The 26,655-nt window shown below is 38.8% G+C and overlaps 1 protein-coding gene across 4 annotated transcripts in view; it reads left to right on the top strand.

The window, feature by feature from the left end:
• Positions 1 to 26,655, top strand: part of LOC127841737 (eukaryotic translation initiation factor 3 subunit A-like) — a 68,055-nt gene that overhangs the window by 21,705 nt on the left and 19,695 nt on the right. For 3 of the 4 annotated variants that reach the window (XM_052370786.1, XM_052370785.1, XM_052370783.1), the window contains exons 9-21: positions 3,113 to 3,304; positions 4,132 to 4,248; positions 5,320 to 5,505; positions 5,796 to 5,954; positions 7,461 to 7,670; positions 8,581 to 8,685; positions 9,473 to 9,586; positions 14,898 to 15,020; positions 19,688 to 19,841; positions 20,681 to 20,858; positions 21,320 to 21,511; positions 23,984 to 24,298; positions 26,089 to 26,390. In XM_052370786.1, coding sequence (XP_052226746.1) covers positions 3,113 to 3,304; positions 4,132 to 4,248; positions 5,320 to 5,505; positions 5,796 to 5,954; positions 7,461 to 7,670; positions 8,581 to 8,685; positions 9,473 to 9,586; positions 14,898 to 15,020; positions 19,688 to 19,841; positions 20,681 to 20,858; positions 21,320 to 21,511; positions 23,984 to 24,298; positions 26,089 to 26,390 — 2,347 coding nt within the window. The remainder of the gene's footprint in view (positions 1 to 3,112; positions 3,305 to 4,131; positions 4,249 to 5,319; positions 5,506 to 5,795; positions 5,955 to 7,460; positions 7,671 to 8,580; positions 8,686 to 9,472; positions 9,587 to 14,897; positions 15,021 to 19,687; positions 19,842 to 20,680; positions 20,859 to 21,319; positions 21,512 to 23,983; positions 24,299 to 26,088; positions 26,391 to 26,655) is intronic. The other variant, XM_052370784.1, reaches the window with a different exon arrangement.

Below are 26,655 nucleotides of genomic sequence, written 5' to 3'. Positions count from 1 at the left end.
CCACTACAACTGACAGCCCATATGGGGGCATGCATGTTTTACAAACAGCCCTTGTTTTAAAGGGATATATTCAAAAACAAAAATAAATAAATAAAAGCGGTTCAGTAGGGGACATTAAATACATCTCACTCTTGTTGAAACTGTTATTATGCCCCCCTTCGAAGAAGAGGGGGTATATTGTTTTGCACATGTCAGTCTGTCTGTCGGTTGGTCTGTCCGTCCAACTTATGGTTTCCGGATGATAACTCAAGAACGCTTAGGCCTAGGATCATGAAACTTCATAGGTACATTGATCATGACTGGCAGATGACCCCTAGTGATTTTCAGGTCACTAGGTCAAAGGTCAAGGTCACAGTGACTTGAAATAGTAAAATGGTTTCCGGATGATTACTCAAGAATGCTTACGCCTAGGAGCATGAAACTTCATAGGTACATTGATCATGACTGGCGGATGACCCCTATTGATTTTCAGGTCACTAGGTCAAAGGTTAAGGTCACAGTGACTAGAAACAGTAAAATGGTTTCCTGATGAAACCCAAGAATAATTAGGCCTAGGATCATGAAACTTCAAAGGTACTGGCAGATGACCCCTATTTATTTTTATGCCCCCCTTCGAAGAAGAGGGGGTATATTGCTTTGCTCATGTCGGTCGGTCGGTCGGTGGTCCGTCCACCAGGTGGTTTCCGGATGATAACTCAAGAACGCTTGGGGCTAGGATCATGAAACTTCATGGGTAGATTGATCATGACTCGCAGATGACCCCTATTGATTTTGAGGTCACTAGGTCAAAGGTCAAGGTCACGGTGACCCGAAATAGTAAAATGGTTTCCGGATGATAACTCAAGAACGCATACGCCTAGGATCATGAAACTTCATGGGTAGATTGATCATGACTCGCAGATGACCCCTATTGATTTTGAGGTCACTAGGTCAAAGGTCAAGGTCTCGGTGACCCGAAATAGTAAAATGGTTTCCGGATGATAACTCAAGAACGCATACGCCTAGGATCATGAAACTTCATGGGTAGATTGATCATGACTCGCAGATGACCCCTATTGATTTTGAGGTCACTAGGTCAAAGGTCAAGGTCGCAGGGACCCGAAATAGTAAAATGGTTTCCGGATGATAACTCAAGAACGCATACGCCTGGGATCATGAAACTTCATGTGTAGATTGATCATGACTCGCAGATGACCCCTATAGATTTTGAGGTCACTAGGTTAAAGGTCAAGGTCACGGTGACCCGAAATAGTAAAATGGTTTCCGGATGATAACTCAAGAACGCATACGCCTAGGATCATGAAACTTCATGGGTAGATTGATCATGACTCGCAGATGACCCCTATTGATTTTCAGGTCACTAGGTCAAAGGTCAAGGTCACGGTGACCCGAAATAGTAAAATGGTTTTCGGATGATAACTCAAGAACGCATATGCCTAGGATCATGAAACTTCATAGGTAGATTGATCATGACTCGCAGATAACCCCTATTGATTTTGAGGTCACTAGGTCAAAGTTCAAGGTCACGGTAACCCGAAATAGTAAAATGGTTTCCGGATGATAACTCAAGAACGCATACGCCTAGGATCATGAAACTTCATGGGTAGATTGATCATGACTCGCAGATGACCCCTATTGATTTTCAGGTCACTAGGTCAAAGGTCAAGGTCACGGTGACCCGAAATAGTAAAATGGTTTTCGGATGATAACTAAAGAACGCATATGCCTAGGATCATGAAACTTCATAGGTAGATTGATCATGACTCGCAGATGACCCCTATTGATTTTGAGGTCACAAGGTCAAAGGTCAAGGTCACGGTGACCCGAAATAGTAAAATGATTTTCGGATGAATACTCAAGAACGCTTTTGCCTAGGATCATGACACTTCCTAGGTACATTGATCGTGACTCGCAGATGATCCCTATTGATTTTCGGGTCACTAGGTCAAAGGTCAAGGTCACAGTGACAAAAAACGTATTCACACAATGGCTGCCACTACAACGGACAGCCCATATGGGTGGGCATGCATGTTTTACAAACAGCCCTTGTTTATTAAACTCACACAGCAAGATAAATGCCCAAACTTTAGAGCTACATGAATTTTAAACAGCAGGGAAAATTCTCTTAGTGACATATGATCCCATGCAAATGGTGTTAATTTTACTTATTATGCCCCGCTTCGAAGAAGAGGGGGTATATTGTTTTGCACATGTCGGTCCGTCGGTCCGTCCGCCAGATGGTTTTAGGATGATAACTCAAGAACGCTTAGGCCTAGGATCATGAAACTTAATAGGTACATTGATCATGACTGGCAGATGACCCCTATTGATTTTCAGGTCACATGGTCAAAGGTCAAGGTCACAGTGACTGGAAATAGTAAAATGGTTTCCGGATGATAACTAAAGAATGCTTATGCCTAGGATCATGAAACTTCATAGGAACATTGATCATGACTGGCAGATAACCCCTATTGATTTTCAGGTCACTAGGTCAAAGGTTAAGGTCATAGTTACTCGAAAAAGTAAAATGGCTTCTGGATGATAACTCAAGAATGATGACGTCTAGGATCATGAAACTTCATAGGTACATTGATCACGACTGGCAGATGACTCCTATAAATTTTCAGGTCACTAGGTCAAAGGTCAAGGTCACAGTGACTCAAAACAGTAAAATGGTTTTCAGATGATAACTCAAGAATAATTAGGCCTAGGATCATGAAACTTCATAGGTACATTGATCATGACTGGCAGATGACCCCTATTGATTTTCAGGTCACAAGGTCAAGGTCACAGTGACAAAAAACGTATTCACACTATGGCTGCCACTCCAACTTACAGCCCATATGGAGGGCATGCATGTTTTACAAACAGCACTTGTATTCAAATAGTGTTATTTAATGAATATAACCTGACATTTGAAACAACTTACTAAACAATTCGTTATTTAGGACAATTAAATTTTGACTTAAGTAACATTTGTAGCCTGTATAGATTAAAATACTGAAAGAATTTTCTCGGATCTTAGTCTATTCCTTATTATAAAAAAACATCACTTATTATATGTTGGAACTTTTAATAACAGTTAAAATTATCTTTATTATGCCCCTGCCAGGCCAAGCACAACATCCCGTCGTTTGTGTATCCCGAGCTGAAGACCCTTTACAACATTTTGGAGGTGGACTTCCACCCGCTGAGGCTGTATGAGAAGATAAAGCCGTGCATCGAGTACATCGCTGCCAACGACGACCTGGCCCAGTATGTGCCTGCATTGGAGGACATCATTGTCACACGGGTCCTCAAACAGGTTAGTATGATAGGGAAAATACAAGGGGCTTCTCAAACAGGTTAGTATGATGGAGAAAATACCTGAGGCTTCATAAACAGGTTAGTATGATAGGGAAAATACAAGGGGCTTCTCAAACAGGTTAGATTCGTGTGAAAAATACCAACAGTTTCTCAAACAGGTTAGTATATATATAGTAAATTAGATTTGTTGTGGCTTTGCTAAAAAATGCTTCAAAATTTAGAATCAAAGTGTTTTCAGTATTATATTTACTCAGTCAGGTTGAACTTATAAAGTTGGATGGGAGATGAACAAAATGTTGAGATCTTAAAAAATGTGTTGTTTTTTTTTGAAACCTTCAATTTGGAATTTGTATGTCCCATTTGGGAAAAATGTATACTTTCTTTGATTGGAAAATGGTCAGACTACTGGACCTAATTTAGAACTGGAAAAAACAACTGATGGAGGTTAGTTTAGTGGAGAAAATATGAGGCTGTATAATAGTCTATCAGAGGAGATTGGGGGTGAGTATTGATTAATACTGTCAACAAAAGTGATTGAAAGTTATATAATTGTGATTATATGTGAGAAATTGTATGAATTATTGAAGTTCTGTTTAAGAAATCTTATTCTTAAAAATGTATAAATCTTAAAATAATTTCTTTGAGTTGGACATATCTTGTATTTTATTTTGAAATGAGTTTACTATTATGCGATGATGGAAAGGAAGAAGTTACATATTCTATTTAACGTTAAATTGTGTTTGTGAATTTTCCCAAGTTTTGTATGTAATGACGTCTCCAGACCTTTGAACTGCAGACTGACAAAATGTTGCTTATTTCACGCAGGTGTCCCAGGTGTATCAGACCATTGAGATGTCACGGTTTGCTGCCCTTGTTCCGTTTGCCACAAGTTTCCGCCTTGAGAGGTTGATAGTGAACGCAGCTCGTCAGCTTGAACTGCAGGTTAGTAATGTATCTTCCGTGCTACCTTGCTGTGGTGTTATCAGTCTGTTCATATTAGTACTGTTGTTGCAAATACGAAAGATCTGGTTCACATTTAAATGATTTTTCTGATGCCAAGATTTTAATGAAAGATAAACTTGTTTATTTGCACTCAAGATTGTTTTCAATGTTGAATGTAAGCTAGCTTTCATTTTAAGACTGTTCAAATGATTTAAAAATTGTATATTTTTCAATAGTGTATATTTTTCAATAATGTATAATAGTATTTTATTGCCTCTTTGAAATTAATTCATATGGCTGTTTTTCGCATGTATCTGGCTCTCAAGGTCCGAATATTTAACACTTTTTCCCCCCCCCCCCCCAAGTTAAATGTTGTTATTTTACCTCCCCTAGTCATTGTTCATATTGGTTTGAAAAGCAAGAAACATACTAAGTTAAGTAAAAGAAAGTATTATAAAAGCAATATCTTAAAAGCTGTTGAATATTAAGAGTAAAGATACCTTGTGTGTTGAACTTTAATATGAAATCTTTTGTAATAAACACAATTTTATTTTCACAATTCAAAAAATTTCAGAACACAAAATTGCCAATTGTAATAAAGATATTTCGCATAAAGGTTTAGTGAAAATCTATGTACAATGTGTGTTCTACCTAAAGATAAATTTTTTTATGACTAAGTACAAGAGGATGAAGTAAAATATTTGTGCTAAACGCAACCAAGCTATAATTGTCACACATAGCAATAGGTTACCACCGAACCAGTCACTCAGTTTCGTCAGTTTGTACAATGTGGGTTCTTCTCAAAGCCCAAGTTTTGTATGACTTAGTAAAATAAGTTGAAGTCCTTAACAAAATACGCATGAAGAAAATCTTTCTGATGTACAGAACTAAGCCATACCATTTTACACATTTAAACAGGTGTGTGTAGACCACCACTACCAATCACTCAGTTGTGGCATGGATATTTGAGTCTAGGGAATAACTGATGCAGATTTCAAAATGAATCACTGCACATGAAGAAAATCTTTCTGTTGAACCAAACTAAGCCCTAATTTGTACGCATGTCAACAGGTTCGTATTGACCACCGCAACCACTCGCTCAGTTTCGGCACGGATCTTGGGGTCTCCCAGAAGGAAGAGGTCCCAGAGGGCCCGTACATCCAGCGTATGCCCAGCGAGGTGATCCGACAGCAGCTCACACACCTGGCACTGGCCCTTCGACAGGCCGTGAAAACCCTGCAGCCACGTGATCCGAACGTAAGTAGTCCAAGGGATGTAATTGATGATAAAACAGGCTGTTTTTTTTGTCAAATTTTGCCCCATTTCCAATCTCGACAAGTATATTTTTCCCAAATGATTGCCTCAATTTCCGAAGTCAATGCTTTTAAAACAAAAAATATTGAATTGCAACAATTATTTAATTTCTTAGATACTTCTACAGAAATGTGTTAGTCAAATAAAAGCAGAAAGTTTTGTTCCTGATTAGCCTGTGCGGACCTGGGAGGACATTTGATGCACATGCATTAAGCCTCGTTTTCCCCATTCAGCAACTGCTGGCCCAGCTGTATGCCCAGAGGGAGGACCAGAAGTCTACCATCATGAATAGCTACAAGATGACAGTGAAGAAAGAACACCAGCGCATACTGCAGCGTAAGATCATCATCGAGGCCCGCAAGGAGCAGCTGGAGCACATCAACGAGGAGAGGGTATGTTCAGTGGGGGTTGTTTGAGCACATCAATGAGGAGAGGGTAAGTTCAGTGGGGGTTGTTTGAGCACATCAATGAGGAGAGGGTAGGTTCAGTGGGGGTTGTTTGAGCACATCTACGAGGAGACGGTACGTTCAGTGGGTGTTGTTTTAGCACATCTACGAGGAGAGGGTAAGTTCAGTGGGAGTTTTTTTAGCACATCAACGGGGAGAGGGTACATTCAGTGGGAGTTGTTTGAGCACATCAACAAGGAGAGGGTAAGTTCAGTGGGAGTTGTTTGAGCACATCAACGAGGAGAGGGTAAGTTTAGTGGGAGTTGTTTGAGCACATCAACGGGGAGAGAATACATTCAGTGGGAGTTGTTTGAGCACATCAACGAGGAGAGGGTAAGTACAGTGGGAGTTGTTTGAGCACATCAACGAGGAGAGGGTAAGTTCAGTGGGAGTTGTTTGAGCACATCAACGAGGAGAGGGTACGTTCAGTGGGAGTTGTTTGAGCACATCAACAAGGAGAGGGTAAGTTCAGTTGGAGTTGTTTGAGCACATCTAAAGGAGAGGGTATGTACAGTGGGAGTTGTTTGAGCACATCTACGAGGAGAGGGTATGTACAGTTGGAGTTGTTTGAGCACATCAACGAGGAGAGGGTAAGTTCAGTGGGAGTTGTTTGAGCACATCAACGAGGAGAGGGTACGTTCAGTGGGAGTTGTTTGAGCACATCAACAAGGAGAGGGTAAGTTCAGTTGGAGTTGTTTGAGCACATCTAAAGGAGAGGGTATGTACAGTGGGAGTTGTTTGAGCACATCTTCGAGGAGAGGGTATGTACAGTTGGAGTTGTTTGAGCACATCAACAAGGAGAGGGTATGTACGGTGGGAGTTGTTTGAGCACATCAATGAGGAGAGGGTAAGTTCAGTGGGAGATGTTTGAGCACATCAATGAGGGGAGGGTACGTTCAGTGGGAGTTGTTTGAGCACATCAACGAGGAGAGGGTAAATTCAGTGGGAGTTTTTTTAGCACATCAACGCGGAGAGGGTACTTCCAGTGGGAGTTGTTTGAGTGTTTGAATGCCCTAGTATCACATACTTAAGTCAATTTCGTTTGTCAATTTTGAGCTTTGCATGTACCCGAGTCTATACTGGGGAAAATATTGTTTTTGCCCTGTCTGTTTTTTTTGTTGGTTTGTTGGTTTAATCAAACTTTAACACGGGCCAAAGGTCAAGGTCATCCTTCAAGGTCAAATATATGGTGTTTCACAAACACATCTTGTTTTGAAAACTGTATTGAAAGATAAATTTAAAGTATGATGATAAAAAAAGCGGTCTCAAGCTATGGTTGCAAGAAATGTTTTAAGTGTGGTTTCATCTAGAAGAAATATAAGTAAAACAACATATGATAATTTAAACTTACCAATCATTGCGAGTGTGGTTTTTAGGTTATACATTTTAAAAAGCTTAATTGTAACTTGTATTAGTGGTATGATGTTTTATAATGTGCTATTTCAACTCTAGGAGCGTGAGGAATATGAGCAGCAGGAGGCTGCCCGAATGAAAGCCAAAGAGGCGGAACAAGTGCGTCTGGACAATGAGGCGAAGGAACGTGAGCGCCAGAGGCAGCTGGAGGAGCAGCGCAGCATCCAGAAGAAGCACGCGCTCGAGAGGATCGAGCAGCTCAAGAAGTCTGAGCTTGGGGCCAGGGTCGTGCAGAATATTGATGAGGAAGTGGGTGCTTACGTTAATGGAATGAACTCTTTTGTTAGAATGATAGAGAGCAAACAAAATGTGATTAGAAAGAAAGTGTATGCAATGTCTTGGCTTGTTGGGGGGAGGGGGGGGGGGGGGGGGTAAGCGCTTGCAAGAAGTGATGCAAATTAATTTTTTGTTTGCCTTTTAAAAATTTAAAAAAGAAGTGATTGCCAATTTAGATTTTTTTTAATTGGCTGATTTGTTCAGGGGTATGTGATTTGTTTAGGGGTCTGGAATGCCCCCTTGAAAATAAAGCTCATAATGATTCCAAGTATCAGTCTTATTATCCCAAGTATTTTTGTCCCTTCCCTCAGTATATGTGTAATTATCCTAAGTACATATTTTATTATTTCAAGTATTGGTATAATTATCCTGAATATCGGTTTAGTTATCCCAAGTAACTTTGTCATAATACCAATTATCATGGTCATTATGCAAAGTAATATTAGGGTGGTGCGGTGGTGGAGTGGTAACACTCTGGTCTACCATTCCAGAGGTCCCCGATTCAATTACCGGCCGGGGCACTGAACATTTCAGAAATGCTTAAAGTGTTTCCCACCCAACTAAAGATGTACTGGTATGAAACCCAGGTAATATTGGCGTGTATTGGTGCTATACACTGAGCACGTAAAAGAACCAAGAGATCTATTCGTATCCCAATACTGTCTCTTCTGCTTGCTGTCCTTTCAGCTTAAACCAAAGGACCCCATTGGAAATAAGTGCTTGCACTTTCATGGGTTATCCTTGACCGCAAGGTCAAAATAAATACATGATACAAAGTATGGGTGTAATTATCTCACATATCATCAGTGTATTTTATCTCAAGTATTGGTTTAATGATTTCAGGTATAAGGGTAACTATCCCTAGTATGCTTTGTTGTTATAGGACCTGGCCAAGATGGACGTGGACGACATCATGGCCAAGCAAGTGGAGCAGCTGGAGAGGGAGAAGAAAGAGCTCCAGGAGAGGCTGAGAAACCAGGAGAAAAAGGTAGCAAGATTTAGGAGGGTCGTTCTGGGAATACTGGGTTTAATGTGTGTGTGTAGCATCGTCCCAGATTATACTGTGCAGTCCACACAGGCAAATCAGGGATGACGTTTTCCGCCTAGACTGGATTTTTGTTTAATTCAGACTTCCAGTAAAAGAAAAAATGTACATGGGGTTTTTTTCTTAGAAATTGGCCATTGTTAAAAAATTTGAGATGTGTGTGACTCAAATTGTCACAATTTAAAAAAATTTGCTGCTCAAATTTTCACAACTTCAAGATGTTAAGGCATCACATGTTCACAACATAAAAAAGTGTGCAACTCATTTTTTCAAAAATTTGATGAGTTGGCAACTCATTATGTTTTCACAGATTTGAAGAGTTCGCATCTCATACTTTTACAAAAAGAACAGGCTAATGCCCCTTTACAAAGAATGGAAACAGCCCTCATTAATAATACAAAAGTGGTCCTGTGACAAATGATTAAGATAGTATTTGTAAGATAAATGATTATGCAAACAGTCTTGAGGTCAAGTTAAAATGATCTTAAGATAGAGTTTTGATTATGGAAATCAGAAACAATAGGAAGGAAAATTGTATTTTTTTGAATTCCCTAGGAATCCTGTATTAATTCTATTAGCATTTTGAATTGAAAGAATTTTCTTGGAAAAAAAATAAAAGATTGTGCCTGTTTTCATAAATTAATTTTTAATATCAATCTATTGACATCTTACACTTAACGCACATGCATTAAGCCCATCCATACATAACTTTTGTTTTGCGCGTGTTCAGGTGGATCACCTTGCACGTGCAAAGAGGTCCAAGGAGCTCCCACTACTGGAGAAGGAATATGACGAGGAACGTGTGAGGAGTAGGGAGTTCTGGGAGAACCAGGAAATATCACGGGTAAGGAGGCCAACCCCTAGTATCGCCCACATATTTAAGTCAATATTCCAACTCAAGTTCATCCTCAGTGCTTGAGATCGGGGTCTAGTTTCATGAAAATTCTCAATTTGTGAGCTAAACTCAGATGATAACACTTGAGTTGCTATTCAGCTCAGTTTTGAGCATATCTGTTAAAGCAAGAACAATCTCAAATCTCAACTAATGGAATATGCTCATATTTCTCCCAAAACTCTGGTTTTAGTAAGACCCCTCCATGAAGGAATTAATTCTGTGAACACCAAATTAAGAAAGATGCTATAACTCCTCTGAGAAAAAAAATATTCAAAGTTAAGTCACATTTTGGCTTAAGTATGCTTGTGATACTAGGTCAAGATTTACTATCATGTTCAAATTGGTATTCTAACACGGCACGTGACTTGTTTTCTATAGACAAAGAAGGAAATCAAGCATGGGTTATTTAAGAAATAATCGACGGGTCACCGTTGGTTATTGCGGTAATAACCAACGGTATGGAGTTCCGATGCGTCGGAATTAAACCACGAGGGCTTCGCACTCGTGATTTAATTCCTACGCATCTATACTCCTTACTGTGGGTTATTCGACAACAAACCATGATAGAAAAATATTATTTCTTAATTCACCAATGTTTGTGATCATGAGTTTAAAGTCTGACGCAAACCTGAGTTTGAGGAAGAATCAATGAATATTATTATACCGAGATTTGAATTTGTTCATGATCTGTCCAATATGCTCGATACTATGCTATATGGAAACTCAAAACTCATCTTCAGGTTTGTTATACTGGGCCCATTATTCTGATTGGGGATATGGCACTTACTCTTTATTTCAGGGGAAGATATTATTTTGATATTTGTGGCGTTTTTTTCCCGAGATGCCAACAAGTAATGTGGTGAACAGTTTCAGTAAAAAACTCCCTGATTTAAAGGAGTTATTCTGAGCGATGCTGCCTTTTAAACGCCTCATCTATGACATGAAAAAAGGCCCCGAAGGTTTTCAGGAGGTAAACACTTCCTGTGCTAGATCACAGAGTGTTTAGATGTGGTTCTATACAGCTGTACCATTTTCATGCACATTTCTTCATGGCTGCTTTAAACAAATTTGGAACATGACTTGTAAAGTTTACCTGAATTTTTATCATCATTAAGATCAAATGACTTTAATTTTGGAAAAAGAATTGTTATATGTATTGTTTGAGTATCAGCGTTTCTGTAATTTTGCATACACTTTCCAGACACGTGAATGATTGAGCTTGTGTCTTTTTTTTCGGCGTAAGCTGTATTAAGCCAGCTTTTCACCTCTCCTGACCTTTGTAAGTGTCCAATAAAATTCAAATAAAATTTCCCGCGGCTTGGTACGAATGAATACACTTCATTTAATCCATTGGCTGATTTGAGTATTCCACCAGAACATTGGAAACATATCCGCGTCTTTGTAACACTGTTTTACTGCATGAAACAATTTTATTTCTAATGAAAAGGCTTAATAGATAGAACAGTTTTACACTCAATTCTCGACATCAATTTGTGCGTACACCTTTTATTTTCAGAGAATTACCAGCGCAACGCGTTTATATTTTAAGGCTATGTTCTCATATTTAGTACTTACTTCCATATTCTGGTCAACATGTTAACATGTAAAAGTATAAAGAGCAGTGGAAGCGAGGCCTCACTTTAATACATTGCATTTCAACCCGGGTCAATTCGCGGCCAGTGTATGGATGTCAGAGTTTATATACAGGTCATCACCGGAGTTCGCGGCCAGTAAAATAATAGTTATATAATAAATACGCTATCCGTGAACTAGGTGACCTGGAATTTTCTTTAGACCAGAAATATGTAGATTCTTAATGGGTTTTCAACAATACAATGATAAATATTATTATGCCCCCCTTTGAAGAAGAGGGGGTATATTGTTTTGCTCATGTGGATCTGTATGTCCATATGTCCGTCCAGCAGATGGTTTCTGGATGATAACTCAAGAACCCTTAGGCCTAGGATCATGAGACTTGATAGGTAGATTGATCAGGACTCGCAGATGACCCCTATTGATTTTCAGGTCACTAGGTCAAAGGTCAAGGTCACAGTGACCCGAAATAGTAAAATGGTTTCCGGATGATAACTCAAGAACGCTTATGCCTAGGATCATGAAACTTGATAGGTAGATTAATAATGACTGGCAGATGACCCCTATTGATTTTCAGGTCACTAGGTCAAAGGTCAAGGTCACGGTGACCCAAAATAGTAAAATGGTTTCCGGATCATAACTCAAGAACGCTTATGCCTAGGATCATGAAACTTCATAGGTACGTTGATCATGACTCGCAGATGACCCCTATCGATTTTGAGGTCACTAGGTCAAAGGTCAAGTTCACAGTGACCCGTAATAGTTAAATGGTTTCCGGATGATAGATAAAGAACGCTAATTCCTAGGATCATGAAACTTGATAGGTAGATTGATCATGACTCGCAGATGACCCCTATTGATTTTCAGGTCACTAGGTCAAAGGTCAAGGTCATGGTGACCCGAAATAGTAAAATGGTTTCCGGATGATAACTCAAGAAGGCTTATGGCTACAATCATGAAACTTCAAAGGTACATTGATCATGACTCGCAGATGACCCCTATTGATTTTGAGGTCACTTGGTCAAAGGTCAAGGTCATGGTGACCCGAAATAGTAAAATGGTTTCCGGATGATAACTCAAGAACACTTATGCCTAGGATCATGAAACTTCATAGGAACATTAATCATGACTCGCAGATGACCCCTATTGACTTTCAGGTCACTAGGTCAAAGGTCAAGGTTACGGTGACCCAAAATAGTAACATGGTTTCCGAATGATAACTGAAGAACGCTTATGCCTAGGATCATGAAACTTGATAGGTAGATTGATCATGACTGGCAGATGACCCCTGTTGATTTTCAGGTCACTAGGTCAAAGGTCAAGGTCACGGTGACCCGAAATAGTAAAATGGTTTCTGGATGATAACTCAAGAATGCTTATGGCTAGGATCATGAAACTTCATAGGTGCATTAATCATGACTCGCAGATGACCCCTATTGCTTTTTAGGTCACTAGGTCAAAGGTGACAAAAAACATATTCACACAATGGCTGTCACTACAACGGAGAGCCCATATGGGGGGCATGCATGTTTTACAAACAGCCCTTGTTTTTGATTAATTTAACAATAATTATTCCACCATATTGACCAATGTATTAAGCATGAGCGCGATGATTATCGATACTGTTAATAATCGAATCAAATAGCAATGCCCGACAAACCACTAAAACAGGTTTGTTCGAAGAACGCGCCTATAAATACGGATACTTCTCGTGTGGCTGGTTGACTCGTATGTTTTAATTTTACTTCCATTCTTCTTTTGGTTTTCTGTTTTGTATCTATAGGTTTATGACAAGCAATATGTAATTATGTAAAATAAGCCGCGAAAACTCCGCGTAACATCCCGTACTGCGTGTGATGCAGCTAAGAACTGCACAGAAAAAAGACATTCGCTATCCTTGATCTCATTCATTGAACTATCAACGCCGTATATCTTTTTTAAAGATATTTCTTGTTCAGACTAACACCAATAAATAGAAAGCAATAAAGCATTAGAACCCTTTTGCTCAAACCCAAACCTTGGTTTCTGTGGTGTTTGTTTTTGCGACTATTGTATTTACCGTAAAACATAAATTATAACATCATAACTTTCAGGCCTGTTTACTTCTACGGATTCGCCGTAGTTACTACGGATTATTTGGCTAAACTACGCACTACTGATTTGTAATGAAAAACTACGGATCCATCGATCAAAATTGTCACCTTTCAGTTTTCAATCGTACTTTCGCATGTTTTCGTTCTTTGCGGGTAATTTATCAATCATAATCATTTTGGCGTTTGCATAGTAATTAAAGAAACGTTAAAATTCAAGCCTCCCGGGGAACGAGTGCTGATCAAGCTTGTCGAGTAGTCACCGAACGACAACTGACTTACGTATTGGTTCGCAAATTAAGCCGAATATATACGATTTTACGTTGCTATCCAGTATACACATCTCTCTCTATTGCGGAGAATACCGACGATAGTCGATGTATCGGGATTGAGAACGCCTGTTTTTACACACGTCCACGATGGTGGCAAGCAGACGAGAAATTGCGATTAACGGCGAAAATAATAAATACCATTCAAATTAACAACGGATATCATATGGTCAGTAGGGAATAATGTAATGCCTGTGTCAATAAACGCAAAATACTACGTTTGAGATAAAAAAAACAGCAACACATTTTTATCAGAAATCTGCACAGTGAATGTGCGTCACGGAAATGAGTGTTGGAATATTGGAGTTCAGTCTACTCACAAAGTTAAAGCATTTATTATAATAAGATGAGTATCGTTCGAAAAAGGAAAGAGACAAACATGATTTGATTTTTATGTTAGTGTATCTGTGTTTACTCAGATTCATATTCATATTCTGCTTTATTATGTTTGTTACGCTGTACAGTTTAATGAAATATCACTGAACTGAGGTTGTCAAGTGCAAGATATTGAAAGGTAAACAAATAAAATATATTATTTTAACTCCATTTAATACATCATTAACACAACAAGAACACTAAAGGTTGTTTGTCAATATTTGTTTATGTTTTCCCCTTATGATATTTAATTAAAAAAATACTGAAATGCTAAATTAATAGCTACTCTTAAAGAGCTTATGATCAAATGGTGCATTTAAGAATCTATAGATTATTGCAAGTTTAATATGCATGTGGATGGATATTAACTAAATATCGTCTTCATTGTAAGAAGACATTTAAGCAGCACTTTATAATATAAAAATGCTTTCAAACATGCACTTTAAAACAATTTTAATTCTGTTACTTATCATATTTTTAATGCTAAATGTTTCCCAATTTCATGGATTATCGCGCTATTTTTTTTCCAATTTCATGGTTTATCGCGCTATTTTTTTTCAATTTCATGGTTTATCGCGCTATTTTTTTCCAATTTCATAGTTTATCATGCTATAATTTTCCCAATCCAAATGGCACAGGCTGTAACAAATAAAGCAAAAAAATCACTTAACAGATTAAATTATTTGCAAGTAGATTCATCTTATGCTTTATGTACCGTTAAACTGATATGTGACCCAGTCATGGTGTTTTAATGCTCAAAATGATTGAAAAGTTTAAAACTACTGACAACAGCCCAAAACTACTGAGAGATGCCCTCCATACTACTGAGAAGAATTTGGTAGGGTAAACAGGTCTGAACTTTGTTGTTAACAGATTCAGAAGGCAAAAGAAGAGCATGAGATGCAGATAACAACACGTGACCGCATGTTACGTATGAAGAAAGACGCCCAAGACTTCCTGGTGCAGCTCAAGGACAGACGAAAGAAGCAGTACAAGGTGTGATATACTTGTGTTGCCCAATTGTATGGTGTTTATGCTGTGTTATGCTTGTGTTGTCCAAATATGGGATGTTGTTGCTGTGATATACGTTTGTTGCCCAAATATGTGGTTTTTAGCTCGATGGTCCTGTGTCCGCCGTGTGTGCGTCCGTGCGTTAACTTTTTCTTTAAACATCTTCTTGTCCTAAACTACTCGTCCAAATCTGATGAAATTTCTCAGGAATGTTCCTGTGGTGAACCTCTTTCAAATTTGTTCAAATTATGCCCCTGGGGTCAAATTTGACCCTGCCCCGGGGGGTCAAAAAATTGAAAATCTGCTTATATAAGGCCTATTTTGTGCAAACTTTATAAATCTTCTTGTCCATAACCATTAGGCCTAGGGCTACCAAATTTGGTATGTATTGACATCTTATAGTCCTCTACCAAGTTTGTTCAAATTATGCCCCTGGGGTCAAATTTGACCCTGCCCCGGGGGGTCAAAACATTGAAAATTTGCTTATATAAGGCCTATTTTGTGCAAACTTTAAAAATATTCTTGTCCGTAACCATTGGGCCTAGGGCTACCAAATTTGCTATGTAGTGACATCTTATAGTCCTCTACCAAGTTTGTTCAAATTATGCCCCTGGGGTTAAATTTTACCCTGCCCCGGGGGGTCAAAACATTGAAAATTTGCTTATATAAGGCCTATTTTGTGCAAACTTTATAAATCTTCTTGTCCATAACCATTAGGCCTAGGGCTACCAAATTTGGTATGTATTGACATCTTATAGTCCTCTACCAAGTTTGTTCAAATTATGCCCCTGGGGTCAAATTTGACCCTGCCCCGGGGGGTCAAAAAATCGAAAATTTGCTTATATAAGGCCTATTTTGTGCAAACTTTAAAAATCTTCTTGTCCGTAACCATTGGGCCTAGGGCTACCAAATTTACTATGTAGTGACATCTTATAGTCCTCTACCAAGTTTGTTCAAATTATGCCCCTGGGGTTAAATTTTACCCTGCCCCGGGGGGTCAAAACATTGAAAATTTGCTTATATAAGGCCTATTTGTGCAAACTTTAAAAATCTTCTTGTCCATAACCGTATTGCATAGGGCTACAAAATTTGGTATGTAGTGACATCTTATTGTCCTCTACCAAGTTTGTTCAAATTATGCCCCTGGGGTCAAATTTGACCCTGCCCCGGGGGGTTAAAAAATTGAAAATTTGCTTATATAAGGCCTATTTTGTGCAAGCTTTAAAAATCTTCTTGTCCATAAACATTGGGCCTAGGGCTACCAAATTTGGTATGTAGTGACATCTTATAGTCCTCTGCCAAGTTTGTTCAAATTATGCCCCTGGTGTCAAATTTGACCCTGCCCCGGGGGGTTAAACAATTGAAAATTTGCTAAAATAAGGCCTATTTTGTGCAAACTTTAAAAATCTTCTTTTCCATAACTATTGGGCCTAGGGCTACCAAATTTGCTATGTAGTGACATCTTATAGTCCTCTACCAAGTTTGTTCAAATTATGCCCCTGGGGTCAAATTTGACCCTGCCCCAGGGGGTTAAAAAATTGAAAATTTGCTTATATAAGGCCTATTTTGTGCAAACTTTAAAAATCTTCTTGTCCATAACCATTGGGCCTAGGGCTACCAAATTTTGTATGTAGTGACATCTTATTGTCCTCTATCAAGTTTGTTCAAATTATGCCCCTGGGGTCTAATTTGACCCTGCCCCGGGAGGTCAAAAAATTGAACATTTGCTTATATAAGGCCTATTTTGTGTAAACTTAAAAAATCTTCTCGTCCATAACCATTGGGCTTAGGGCTACCAAATTTGGTATGTAGTGACATCTAATAGTCCTCTACCAAGTTTGTTCAAATTATGCCCCTGGGGTCAAATTTGACCCTGCCCTAGGGGGTCAAAAAATTGAAAATTTGCTTATATAAGGCCTATTTTGTGCAAACTTTAAAAATATTCTTGTCCGTAACCATTGGGCCTAGGGCTACCTAATTTGCTATGTAGTGACATCTTATAGTCCTCTACCAAGTTTGTTCAAATTATACCCTGCCCCGGGGGGTCAAAACATTGAAAATTTGCTTATATAAGGCCTATTTGTGCAAACTTTAAAAATCTTGTCCATAACCGTATGGCATAGGGCTACAAAATTTGGTATGTAGTGACATCTTATTGTCCTCTACCAAGTTTGTTCAAATTAAGCCCCTGGGATCAAATTTGACCGTTCCCCAGGGGTCACAAAATTGAACATATGCTTATATTGGGCCCATTTTGTGCAAACTATAAAAAACTTGTCCATAACCATTGGGCCTATTTCTACCAAATTTGGTAGGTAGTGACATCTAATAGTTCTCTACTTAGTTTGTTCAAATTATGCCCCTAGGAACAAATTTGACCTTGCCCCAGGGGTCACAAAAATGAACATATGCTTAAATAAGGCCTATTTTGTGCAAACTTTTAAAAATCTTCTTGTTCTTAATTATAGAGCCTAGGGCTACTAAATTTGGTATGTAGTGATATCTAATAGTCCTCTACCAAATTTGTTCAAATTATTCCCCTGGGCTCAAATTTGACCCGGCCCCGGGGGTCACAAAACTGAACATATGACGTTTACCAGTGGAGATTACTGCGGCCGTTTGGCTGTGACCAACAACATCAACATCTTGTAAACATGAGATAAAACCCTGTCATTTAGTGCCATTTTAGGTCAGATGGTGACTGCTTTCAAAGGCATTGAAGTAAGAACATGTGTTATGAATGTTTTTCTTATAAACTGAAAAAAGTCGGGTTTTATTTAAATATGTCGAAAGTGACCATATATCCGGATGAAAATATTTTGGATGACATGTTAATTTCATGTCTTTTTTGTAGTGTTAAAACCAGTTTAATAATATATTATTGATTTTAAAAACACAACTTCCATGAACATAATTATTTCAAGGAAAGTCAATATATGATACTGCACGGTAAACTCAAACTTTGTATCCAAGAGAAGATGTTGAAATTAATGAAGTGCAATGTTCTTAACTATCGTATATGCTGCTTTTTAATAACTAATGATTCATTGTTCCATTTGTGAATAGTGACTGATCATGAATTGTTGAAATGATTGTCAATTGCTCAACAATCCATATTTATTTCTGACCATTTTATAATTTTCTTAACACAAGTTATGAATTGATCTTAGAAGTCAAATGTATTACTTAATTAAATACATTTATAAATATAAAGAAATAATCTTTAGATTATCATAATATTCTCAGGCCTGTTGGTCTTAGGGATGTGTGGGTTGATGAGCAATTTCTCTTTTTATCACAATTATTTCTACCCTACCTGATCATTTCCTTCATATTCCATTTTAATTCAATTGACGCCTGCAACCTCTTTCAAATTGGGAAAGTCCAAAATGTGTTGTTTGGTAAAGGGTTAAGGCATTTTGATTCCTATGGGTCTTGTGAATCTGTTTCAAATCAAATGCGTAGATTTGATCTTCAGCATCTAAATATATGTGAAATAGAAAGAACGACAATATCTTTTGGAGAGATAAATGTACCTACGTTACAAGCAAAGGACCTGTGCAACAATTCCCGGGCTTTTTTGTCTGTTTAGTTAGCACGGTAGTAACTTTTTCCATATATAAAAATGCTCACCCTTCCAACTTTATGCGCCCAGTGGGACGAGGGATAGAAAGAGAAAGTCACATTCTTGAGTACATTTCAACCCATGCGCATTACACGTTTTTTTCGCAAAGAAAAAACAGTGGAGCAATACAGGGCCATCATGGCCCTCTTGTTATTATGTGTTATACTTGTGTTGCCCAAATATGTGGTGTTTATGCTGTGTTATACTTGTGTTGCCCAAATATGGTGTGTTGTTGCTGTGATATACTTTTTGTGCATAAATATAGGGTGTCATTGCTGTGATATACTTTTTGTTGCCCAAATATGTGGTTTTTAGCTCGGCTTGGAGAAAACCCGAGGTATTGTTTTAGCCAGCTCGTCGTGTCGTGTCCGTCGTCGTCCGCGTTGTGCTAAAACCTTAACATTTTGTAAAGGTTTTGAACATTGGCTCTAAAATCAAAGTGCTTCAACCTAAAACTTTGAAACTTCATATGTAGCTGCACCTTGATGAGTTCTACATGCCACACCCATTTTTGGGTCACTAGGTCAAAGGTCAATGTCACTGTGGCCTCAAAAAAAAATCTGACAAGCTTTCATTTATTCAAAACTGCACCCGCAGCCGAGCGTGGCACCCGTTATGCAGAATTGTATTTTTTGTTTTTTAAAACATGAGGCATTAATGCAGACAATAACTTGTATGTTTTGTTTTGCTTTAAATGATACAATTAGTTAGCTTTGAAAACTTTTGTCAAGTTTGTGACAAAACTTAAGTTTTAAAGGTTAGCATGACCACTTTAAAGAGAGACATCAACATAATCAATAAATGATATCCCTTTCCAATGAAGATATAAGGGACGACACTGCCTAGACATGATTTCCGTTTAGAAACGACTTCATTAAAAAGAAAAATTTCAATAAAAGTGGAAGATGTCCCTGATCTGGTTAAGACTTAACATGAATAAGGCCCATATTTCCCAGAGTGTGGCTCATATATTTCCCGTACTTATTTCCCGTACTTATTTCACCATCTGTGACGTTTGTGTGAACAGGAGAAGTTGTCAGCATTTGAGAAGAAGCTAGTGGAAGAGCGCAAGGTGCGACTCGCTGAACGGAAGGAGCAGAGGAAAGAGGAGCGACGCCAGAAATGGACGAGGGAAAAAGAGGAAGCAGAACAGAAGGCTCGCGACGAGGAACTGAAGCGCGGTAAAGACACAAGTTTTACAAAGTGTTTCTAAAGGGGTAAAAACCCTCGCTTTAGGACTGGAAAACATTTCTCAAATAATGTAATTTATATAAGGGAGGTTGTTTTATAAGGATTTTAAAGGGACACTGTTATGGTACTGAAAAAAACAACAAAGTAAAAAAATAGTATTTACAACAAAAATTATAAGAATATAATATTTGAACATTGTTTTTATGGCTTATATAATCCTTTGTTTGCCAATTATAACATTATTTTGATATTAATTTTACTTTTGTATGTAAATAAAATTAATTATTCTTGCGGGGTTAGAAAAGAACATTTTTGCCATGTTTTCCATCCCATCGTTCTTAAAAAAAAACTTTAACAGAAAATAGGAAGTTCTCTAAAAAAGTCCAGGGGCCTGCATTAGAAACTAAGAGGCCTTTGGCTAGTAGGCACCTGCTTATTTTCTTCATTCTTGCAACACTGTTGTCTATTGTGGAGGTGATATTTTAGCCAGCACAGTTGCTAGTCAAGGTTTAGAACGATTACAACTTTATATTTTTTTGCATCATTGATGTATCTGCCTACTCATTGAGCCTTCTGGGACATTAAGGCTGAATGCATTCAAGTAAAGTATCATCCCAGTCCGCGCAGGCAAATAAGTGATGACACTGTCCATATTTATGCAATTTTTGTTGAAAGGGAGTCATTCTTTACACTAATCCATTTTAGGAGGAAAGTGTTGTCCCTTATAAGCATCTGCGGACTGGATGTGCTTATCTATAACGCAAATTAACGCACATGCATTAAGCCCTGTTTTCGAAGAGCAATGCTCAAACGCTTGTACTATTTCCAGAGCGTGAGGAGCAGGAGCGTGCCGAGCGCGAGAAACGAGAGCAGGAAGAGCAGGAGTATGCAGAGAGAGTCAAGCGTCTCGAAGAGATTGAGGAAAAGAAACGACAGCGAGAACGCGAGATTGAGGAACGTGAGGCAAAGAAACGTGATGAGCTGCGAAAGGAGACAGACGTGAAAAGGTAAAACATTCTTTTGGTTTTTAAGTATGGGAATATCATGTACTGAGAGAGGATTTGAACTGTGTGGAGTCAAGTTGACACTATAAAGTGTCATAGATAAAGTAAAATTCAATTTAGTTTTGATAAAAACCATGTATTTAGAGTGCCTTGGGTAATTGCAATGAAAACTAAAGGCCAGCATTTTTTATAAGGCAAGGTTCTGTGAAACCTTTTTCTTTTCGTCAGCATGAATCGTTTTAGCCATGTGTTATAAAGTGGAGCAAGATTATGTGAACCCTTCCTATAACTGAGCTATGAGATTGTTCATGGACTAACTGACATTCCCATTGCTAAGCTGAAAATTGAGACTGTTCTTGATACCATGCGTTTATTTCAATGGCATCTGGCACTTGCGCCATTTGCAGCCCTTGAACAAACAACAACATAAGCTTATTTACAAGATATACAATTAATACCCACAGCCGGACCGAGCGTGCAGCCCCGTCCCCTGCAGCTCCCCGGGAGGAAGGCACCTGGAGGCGAGGTGGTGGCGCCACAGAGGAACCGAAATCAGAGCCCGCAGACAACCAACCATGGCGCCCTGCCGGAGCTACCAGCTGGCGGGAACGTGAGAAAGAGAAACATGACAGCTGGAAGAAGGACCCTGATACTCAGTAAGTAGGCAGGTGGAGAAACATGACAGCTGGAAGAAGGATCCTGAAACTCAGTAAGTAGGCAGGTGGAGAAACATGACAGCTGGAAGAAGGATCCTGAAACTCAGTAAGTAGGCAGGTGGAGAAACATGACAGCTGGAAGAAGGATCCTGAAACTCAGTAAGTAGGCAGGTGGAGAAACATGACAGCTGGAAGAAGGATCCTGAAACTCAGTAAGTAGGCAGGTGGAGAAACGTGACAGCTGGAAGAAGGATCCTGAAACTCAGTAAGTAGGCAGGTGGAGAAACATGACAGCTGGTAGAAGGATCATGAAACTCAGTAAGAAGGCATGTGGAGAAACATGACAGCTGGAAGAAGGATCCTGAAACTCAGTAAGTAGGCAGGTGGAGAAACATGACAGCTGGAGGAAGGATCCTGAAACTCAGTAAGTAGGCAGGTGGAGAAACATGACAGCTCGAAGAAGAATCCTGAAACTCAGTAAGTAGGCAGGTGGAGAAACATGACAGCTGGAAGAAGGATCCTGAAACTCAGTAAGTAGGCAGGTGGAGAAACATTACAGTTGGAAGAAGGAACCTGAAACTCAGTAAGTTGGCAGATGGAGAAACATGACAGCTGGAAGAAGGATCATGAAACTCAGTAAGTTGACAGGTGGAGAAATACAAAATTAACCCTTAACCACTCAGGTACACACATTGAGGCATTTATAGTCCCTTAGAAAATCAAATGTAAGACCTTTCTCACTAGACTCAAGTTTTAAAGCCATCATTACCAACCCTTAAACAGTCTCCGCCAAACTAGTCAAATTTTTACAGGACAGTAGGTCCTGTAAACTGGGAAAAAATACAGGACCTCCTCTTTTTTCACAGGACCTACCAACTACATAAATATATTAATACAATCACACGAAAAGCGGCCATACATGGTACTTGTTTAGTTTTATGAAACATGTTCTGAAAACTATTGAACACATTTATCATTATAATTGCACTATGTACAAAAAGATTTTAGGAGCATTTCATTTTCAGGTGGTGCCGGTCGTTTTCCACCGGGAGTCGCTCCCTCGTAATATCGTAGAAACATTTTTCAAACAGTTTTCAAAGTCAAACTCGGCGGTAGCGTTTGTTGATTCTTGTTGCTAAGTGTCAGTGCGCATGTCAGAGAGGAATCTGGTCAATACGGCCTAAACCCACGACGGCTTAGATCATTGATCTCCAGCCTTTTTCACGCAGGAACATTGACTGTCAAGATCATGACATTGCGAATGAAGATGATCACAATTATTAATAACTATCTCGATTACGTCCATACAAATTGATATTTGTTTCATTTAATAATCAGATTTATAATTAAACTAATTAGCGACTAGGCCGTCATGGATTTAGACCCTCCTGACGAGCATTCGTCAAATGGTAACGACGCAAAAAAATGGACCAATCAGGTGCATCGAAAAATTCCGTAGAGTAGAGCGTTGGAACGGAAAGACGCGATCGCTATTTTTATACCGCGGAAAACTTTCAGAGCCGTAAAAACATAAATAATCAACAATTTCGTTCTTTTTTTTACCGGACAATCGGTCCTGTAAATTAGACCGACAGGCCGGACCTTACAAAATTTTACAGGACATGTCCGTCGGTCCGACCATGTTTGGCGGAGACTGCTTAAATACTAATGAGCAGCAAACAGCATAAAACCTGAACATGCTTCCAATTAATCGAATGCTGTTCTGGTTTAATGTTGGTTGTATAAAGCCTTTATATATTTTCAACAACCAAAATTGTTGTATTAAAAGTATGGTTTTTGTTTTTAAAAATCATGATATATTCTAACAACCCGAATGGTATTGGTTTTGAAAAGCGAATTTTATCTAGATAATTCAATGTAACAAATGATGTATAATATGATATAACTTTCATTGGTGTAACTATCTTAGATTGTTTTTGTATATCAGGCTACATGATCAAAAAGCTAGTTTGTGACTCTTTAAAGTAGTTTATTTAAACATGATTATGTCAAGAGTGAAACATTTATTGAGTGACTTTATACAAATGAATATTTTTATGCCCCGGATCGAATGATCGGGGGCATATTGTTTTTGGCCTCATTAACCTTACTGTAAAGTTTTGCGATAACTTTTGAAATATTGAAGATACATGTAGCAACTCGATATTTGGCATGCATGTGTATCTCATGAAGCTGCACATTTTGAGTGATGAAAGGTCATGGTCAAGGTCATCCTTTAAGGTTAAAAGTAAAAAAATACAATCCAAGGGAAGTAATTTCTAAACCTGCCAAATGATATATTGAAATTTTATTTCAAAGCGGCGCAAAAGGGGGCAATGTGTTTCTGACAAACACATCTCTTGTTCCTATTGATCATCTTATTTATGTTAAATCCCTCAAAATTGGTTTTTAATTCGAACAAATGTAAAAAAAACAGTGTATACCGTTTAAATTTTTTATTTCATTCCTTAGAGACGATGTTCCAAATGAAAGTGGTCCTCCCCAATCCAGTGATCGTTTCCGTGACGACAAAAAGGGAGAGCGAGGTGAGGGTGGTGCCTGGCGACCCACGGGCACAGCGTCAAGGGATGAGAGAGGCCCACCTGGGCGCGAGGAGAGGGGCCCGGCTGGTCGAGAAGAAAGGGGTCCGCTTGGTAGAGATGAGAGAGGCCCGCCTGGTCGAGATTCCTGGAGGGACAGGGAGTCTGCCCCACCCGGTCCACCACGCGATCGGCGCTTTGATAATCGGGACATCCGACTGGACAAGGATGAGATGAGCAGGTCTGGGTTAGTGAAGGGCGATCTTGTTGTCCTATAGTTAATTAGTGAAGGGCGATCTTGTTGTCCTATAGTTAGTTAGTGAAGGATGATCTTGTTGTCCTAGAGATGGTTAGTGAAGGGCAATCTTGTTGTCCTATAGTTAATTAGAGAAAGGTGATCTTGTCCTATAGTTGGTTAGTGAAGGGTGATCTTGTTGTCCTAGAGTTGGTTAGTGAAGGGTGATCTTGTTGTCCTATAGTTAATTAGTGAAGGGTGATCTTGTTGTCCTATAGTCGGTTAGTGAAGGGTGATCTTGTTGTCCTATAGTTTTTTATTGAAGGGTGATCTTGTTGTCCTATAGTTGGTTAGTGAAGGGTGATCTTGTTGTCCTATAGTTGGTTAGTGAAAGGCGCTCTTGTTGTCCTATACTTGGTTAGTAGAGTATTGATCTTTTGGTCACATAATTTTTTAAGTGAATTTGGAATCTTGTTGTCGAATGGGTTGTTATTGGATTTCGCAGCTTGTTGTTTAATGGTTCTTTAATGAATTTGCAACCTTGTTTTTCCATAGTTGCTAAATGGATATGAAATATTGTTGTCCACAAGTTTATTGGATATCTTGTTGTCCCATAGTGGGTATGGAGACTTTAAATAATCCTGTTGTCCCATAGATAGTGGATTTGGAAAACATGTATTGTTGGCCTAAGATAGGTAGTGGTTTTGGTATCTTGTTGTTCATATGCATGTATAGTTATTGGATTTTTTATCCTGTTTTCTTAAAGATTATTGATTTGGAATATTGATGTCCGAAAATAGTCATAGGATTTGGCACTGTGTTGTCAATAGATAGTTGTTAGATTTGTAATCTTGTTGTCATATATTAAGTGTATTGTAAATCTTGTTGTCCATAGATAGTGGGTTGGAAATCTTCAAGACTTGTCCATAGATAGTTAATTTATTGGATACATTGTTGTCCCGCAGTTAACTAGTGTATTTGTAATCTTGTTGTCCCATGTGTAGTTAGTGTATTTGGAATTGTATTGTCCCATATATATTGTCCCATAGATATTGCCCCATAGATAGTTAATGTATTTGTTATTGTATTGTCTAATAGTATTTAAAGTTAAGAGGATTGTTTAATATTGTTGCTTCATAGCTGGATTGTGGATTTGAAATCTTTTCCAAAAGATAGTTAGTTGACTTTGAATAGCTGCTTAGAGGGTTGTTTATCTTGTTGTAACATACATGTAGTTGGTAAGAGGACTGTTTATCTTGTTGTCCTATAGTTGGTTTGAAGATTGTTTATCTTATTTCATAGTTGCTTAGAGGACTGTTTATCTTGTTGTCCCATAGTTGGTTTGAAGATTGTTTATCTTATTTCATAGTTGCTTAGAGGATTGGTTATCTTGTTGTCCTATAGTTGGTTAGAGGATTGTTTATCTTATTTCATAGTTGCTTAGAGGACTGTTTATCTTGTTGTCCTATAGTTGGTTAGAGGATTGTTTATCTTATTTCATAGTTGCTTAGAGGACTGTTTATCTTGTTGTCCTATAGTTGGTTAGAGGATTGTTTATCTTATTTCATAGTTGCTTAGAGGATTGGTTATCTTGTTGTCCTATAGTTGGTTAGAGGATTGTTTATCTTATTTCATAGTTGCTTAGAGGATTGGTTATCTTGTTGTCCCATAGTTGGTTTAATGATTGTTTATCTTGTTGTCCCATAGTTTGTTTATTGATTGTTTATCTTGTTGTCCCATAGTTGGTTAGAGGATTGTTTATCTTGTGATCCTTATTTTACAAACTTTTCCTGTGTTTACAGACTGGACAGAGAGCGTGTAGAGAGGGGTTCGGCAGGAGGGACACCTTCACGTGACACATGGAGACGTGGCGGAGATCGTGAGAAAGACGATGAGAAGTGGCGCCGTGACGACGGACCCCCCAAACGCGATGATGGACCTCCAAGACGCGATGATGGACCTCCAAGACGCGATGATGGACCTCCAAGACGGGATGATGGTCCGCCCATGAGGAGGGACGACAGACCCCCTATGAGGCGAGATGATGGGCCTCCAATAAGACGTGAACCTGCCGGAGGTGACAGATGGGGCAAGGATGGTGGAGGTATGAATACATTGAAAGTAGTTTGTAATCTTTTTATGCCTCCAGATTGAATGATCGGGGTATATTGGTTTTGGCCTGTCTGTCATTTAATGTGTGTGTCTGTCTGTCATTGTATGTGTGTGTCTGTCTGTCATTGTATGTGTGTGTCTGTCCCAAAACTTTAACCTTGGCCATAACTTTTGCATATATTGAAGTTAGCAACTTGATATTTGGCATGTGTGTGTATCTCATGGAGCTGCACATTTTGAGTGGTGAAAGACCAAGG

Source organism: Dreissena polymorpha, chromosome 8 (genome assembly GCF_020536995.1).
Source record: "Dreissena polymorpha isolate Duluth1 chromosome 8, UMN_Dpol_1.0, whole genome shotgun sequence".
In the NCBI taxonomy this organism is placed as follows: domain Eukaryota; kingdom Metazoa; phylum Mollusca; class Bivalvia; order Myida; family Dreissenidae; genus Dreissena; species Dreissena polymorpha.
Note: the sequence above shows the minus strand (reverse complement) of the source record. Positions and strands in the feature narration are given on the sequence as shown.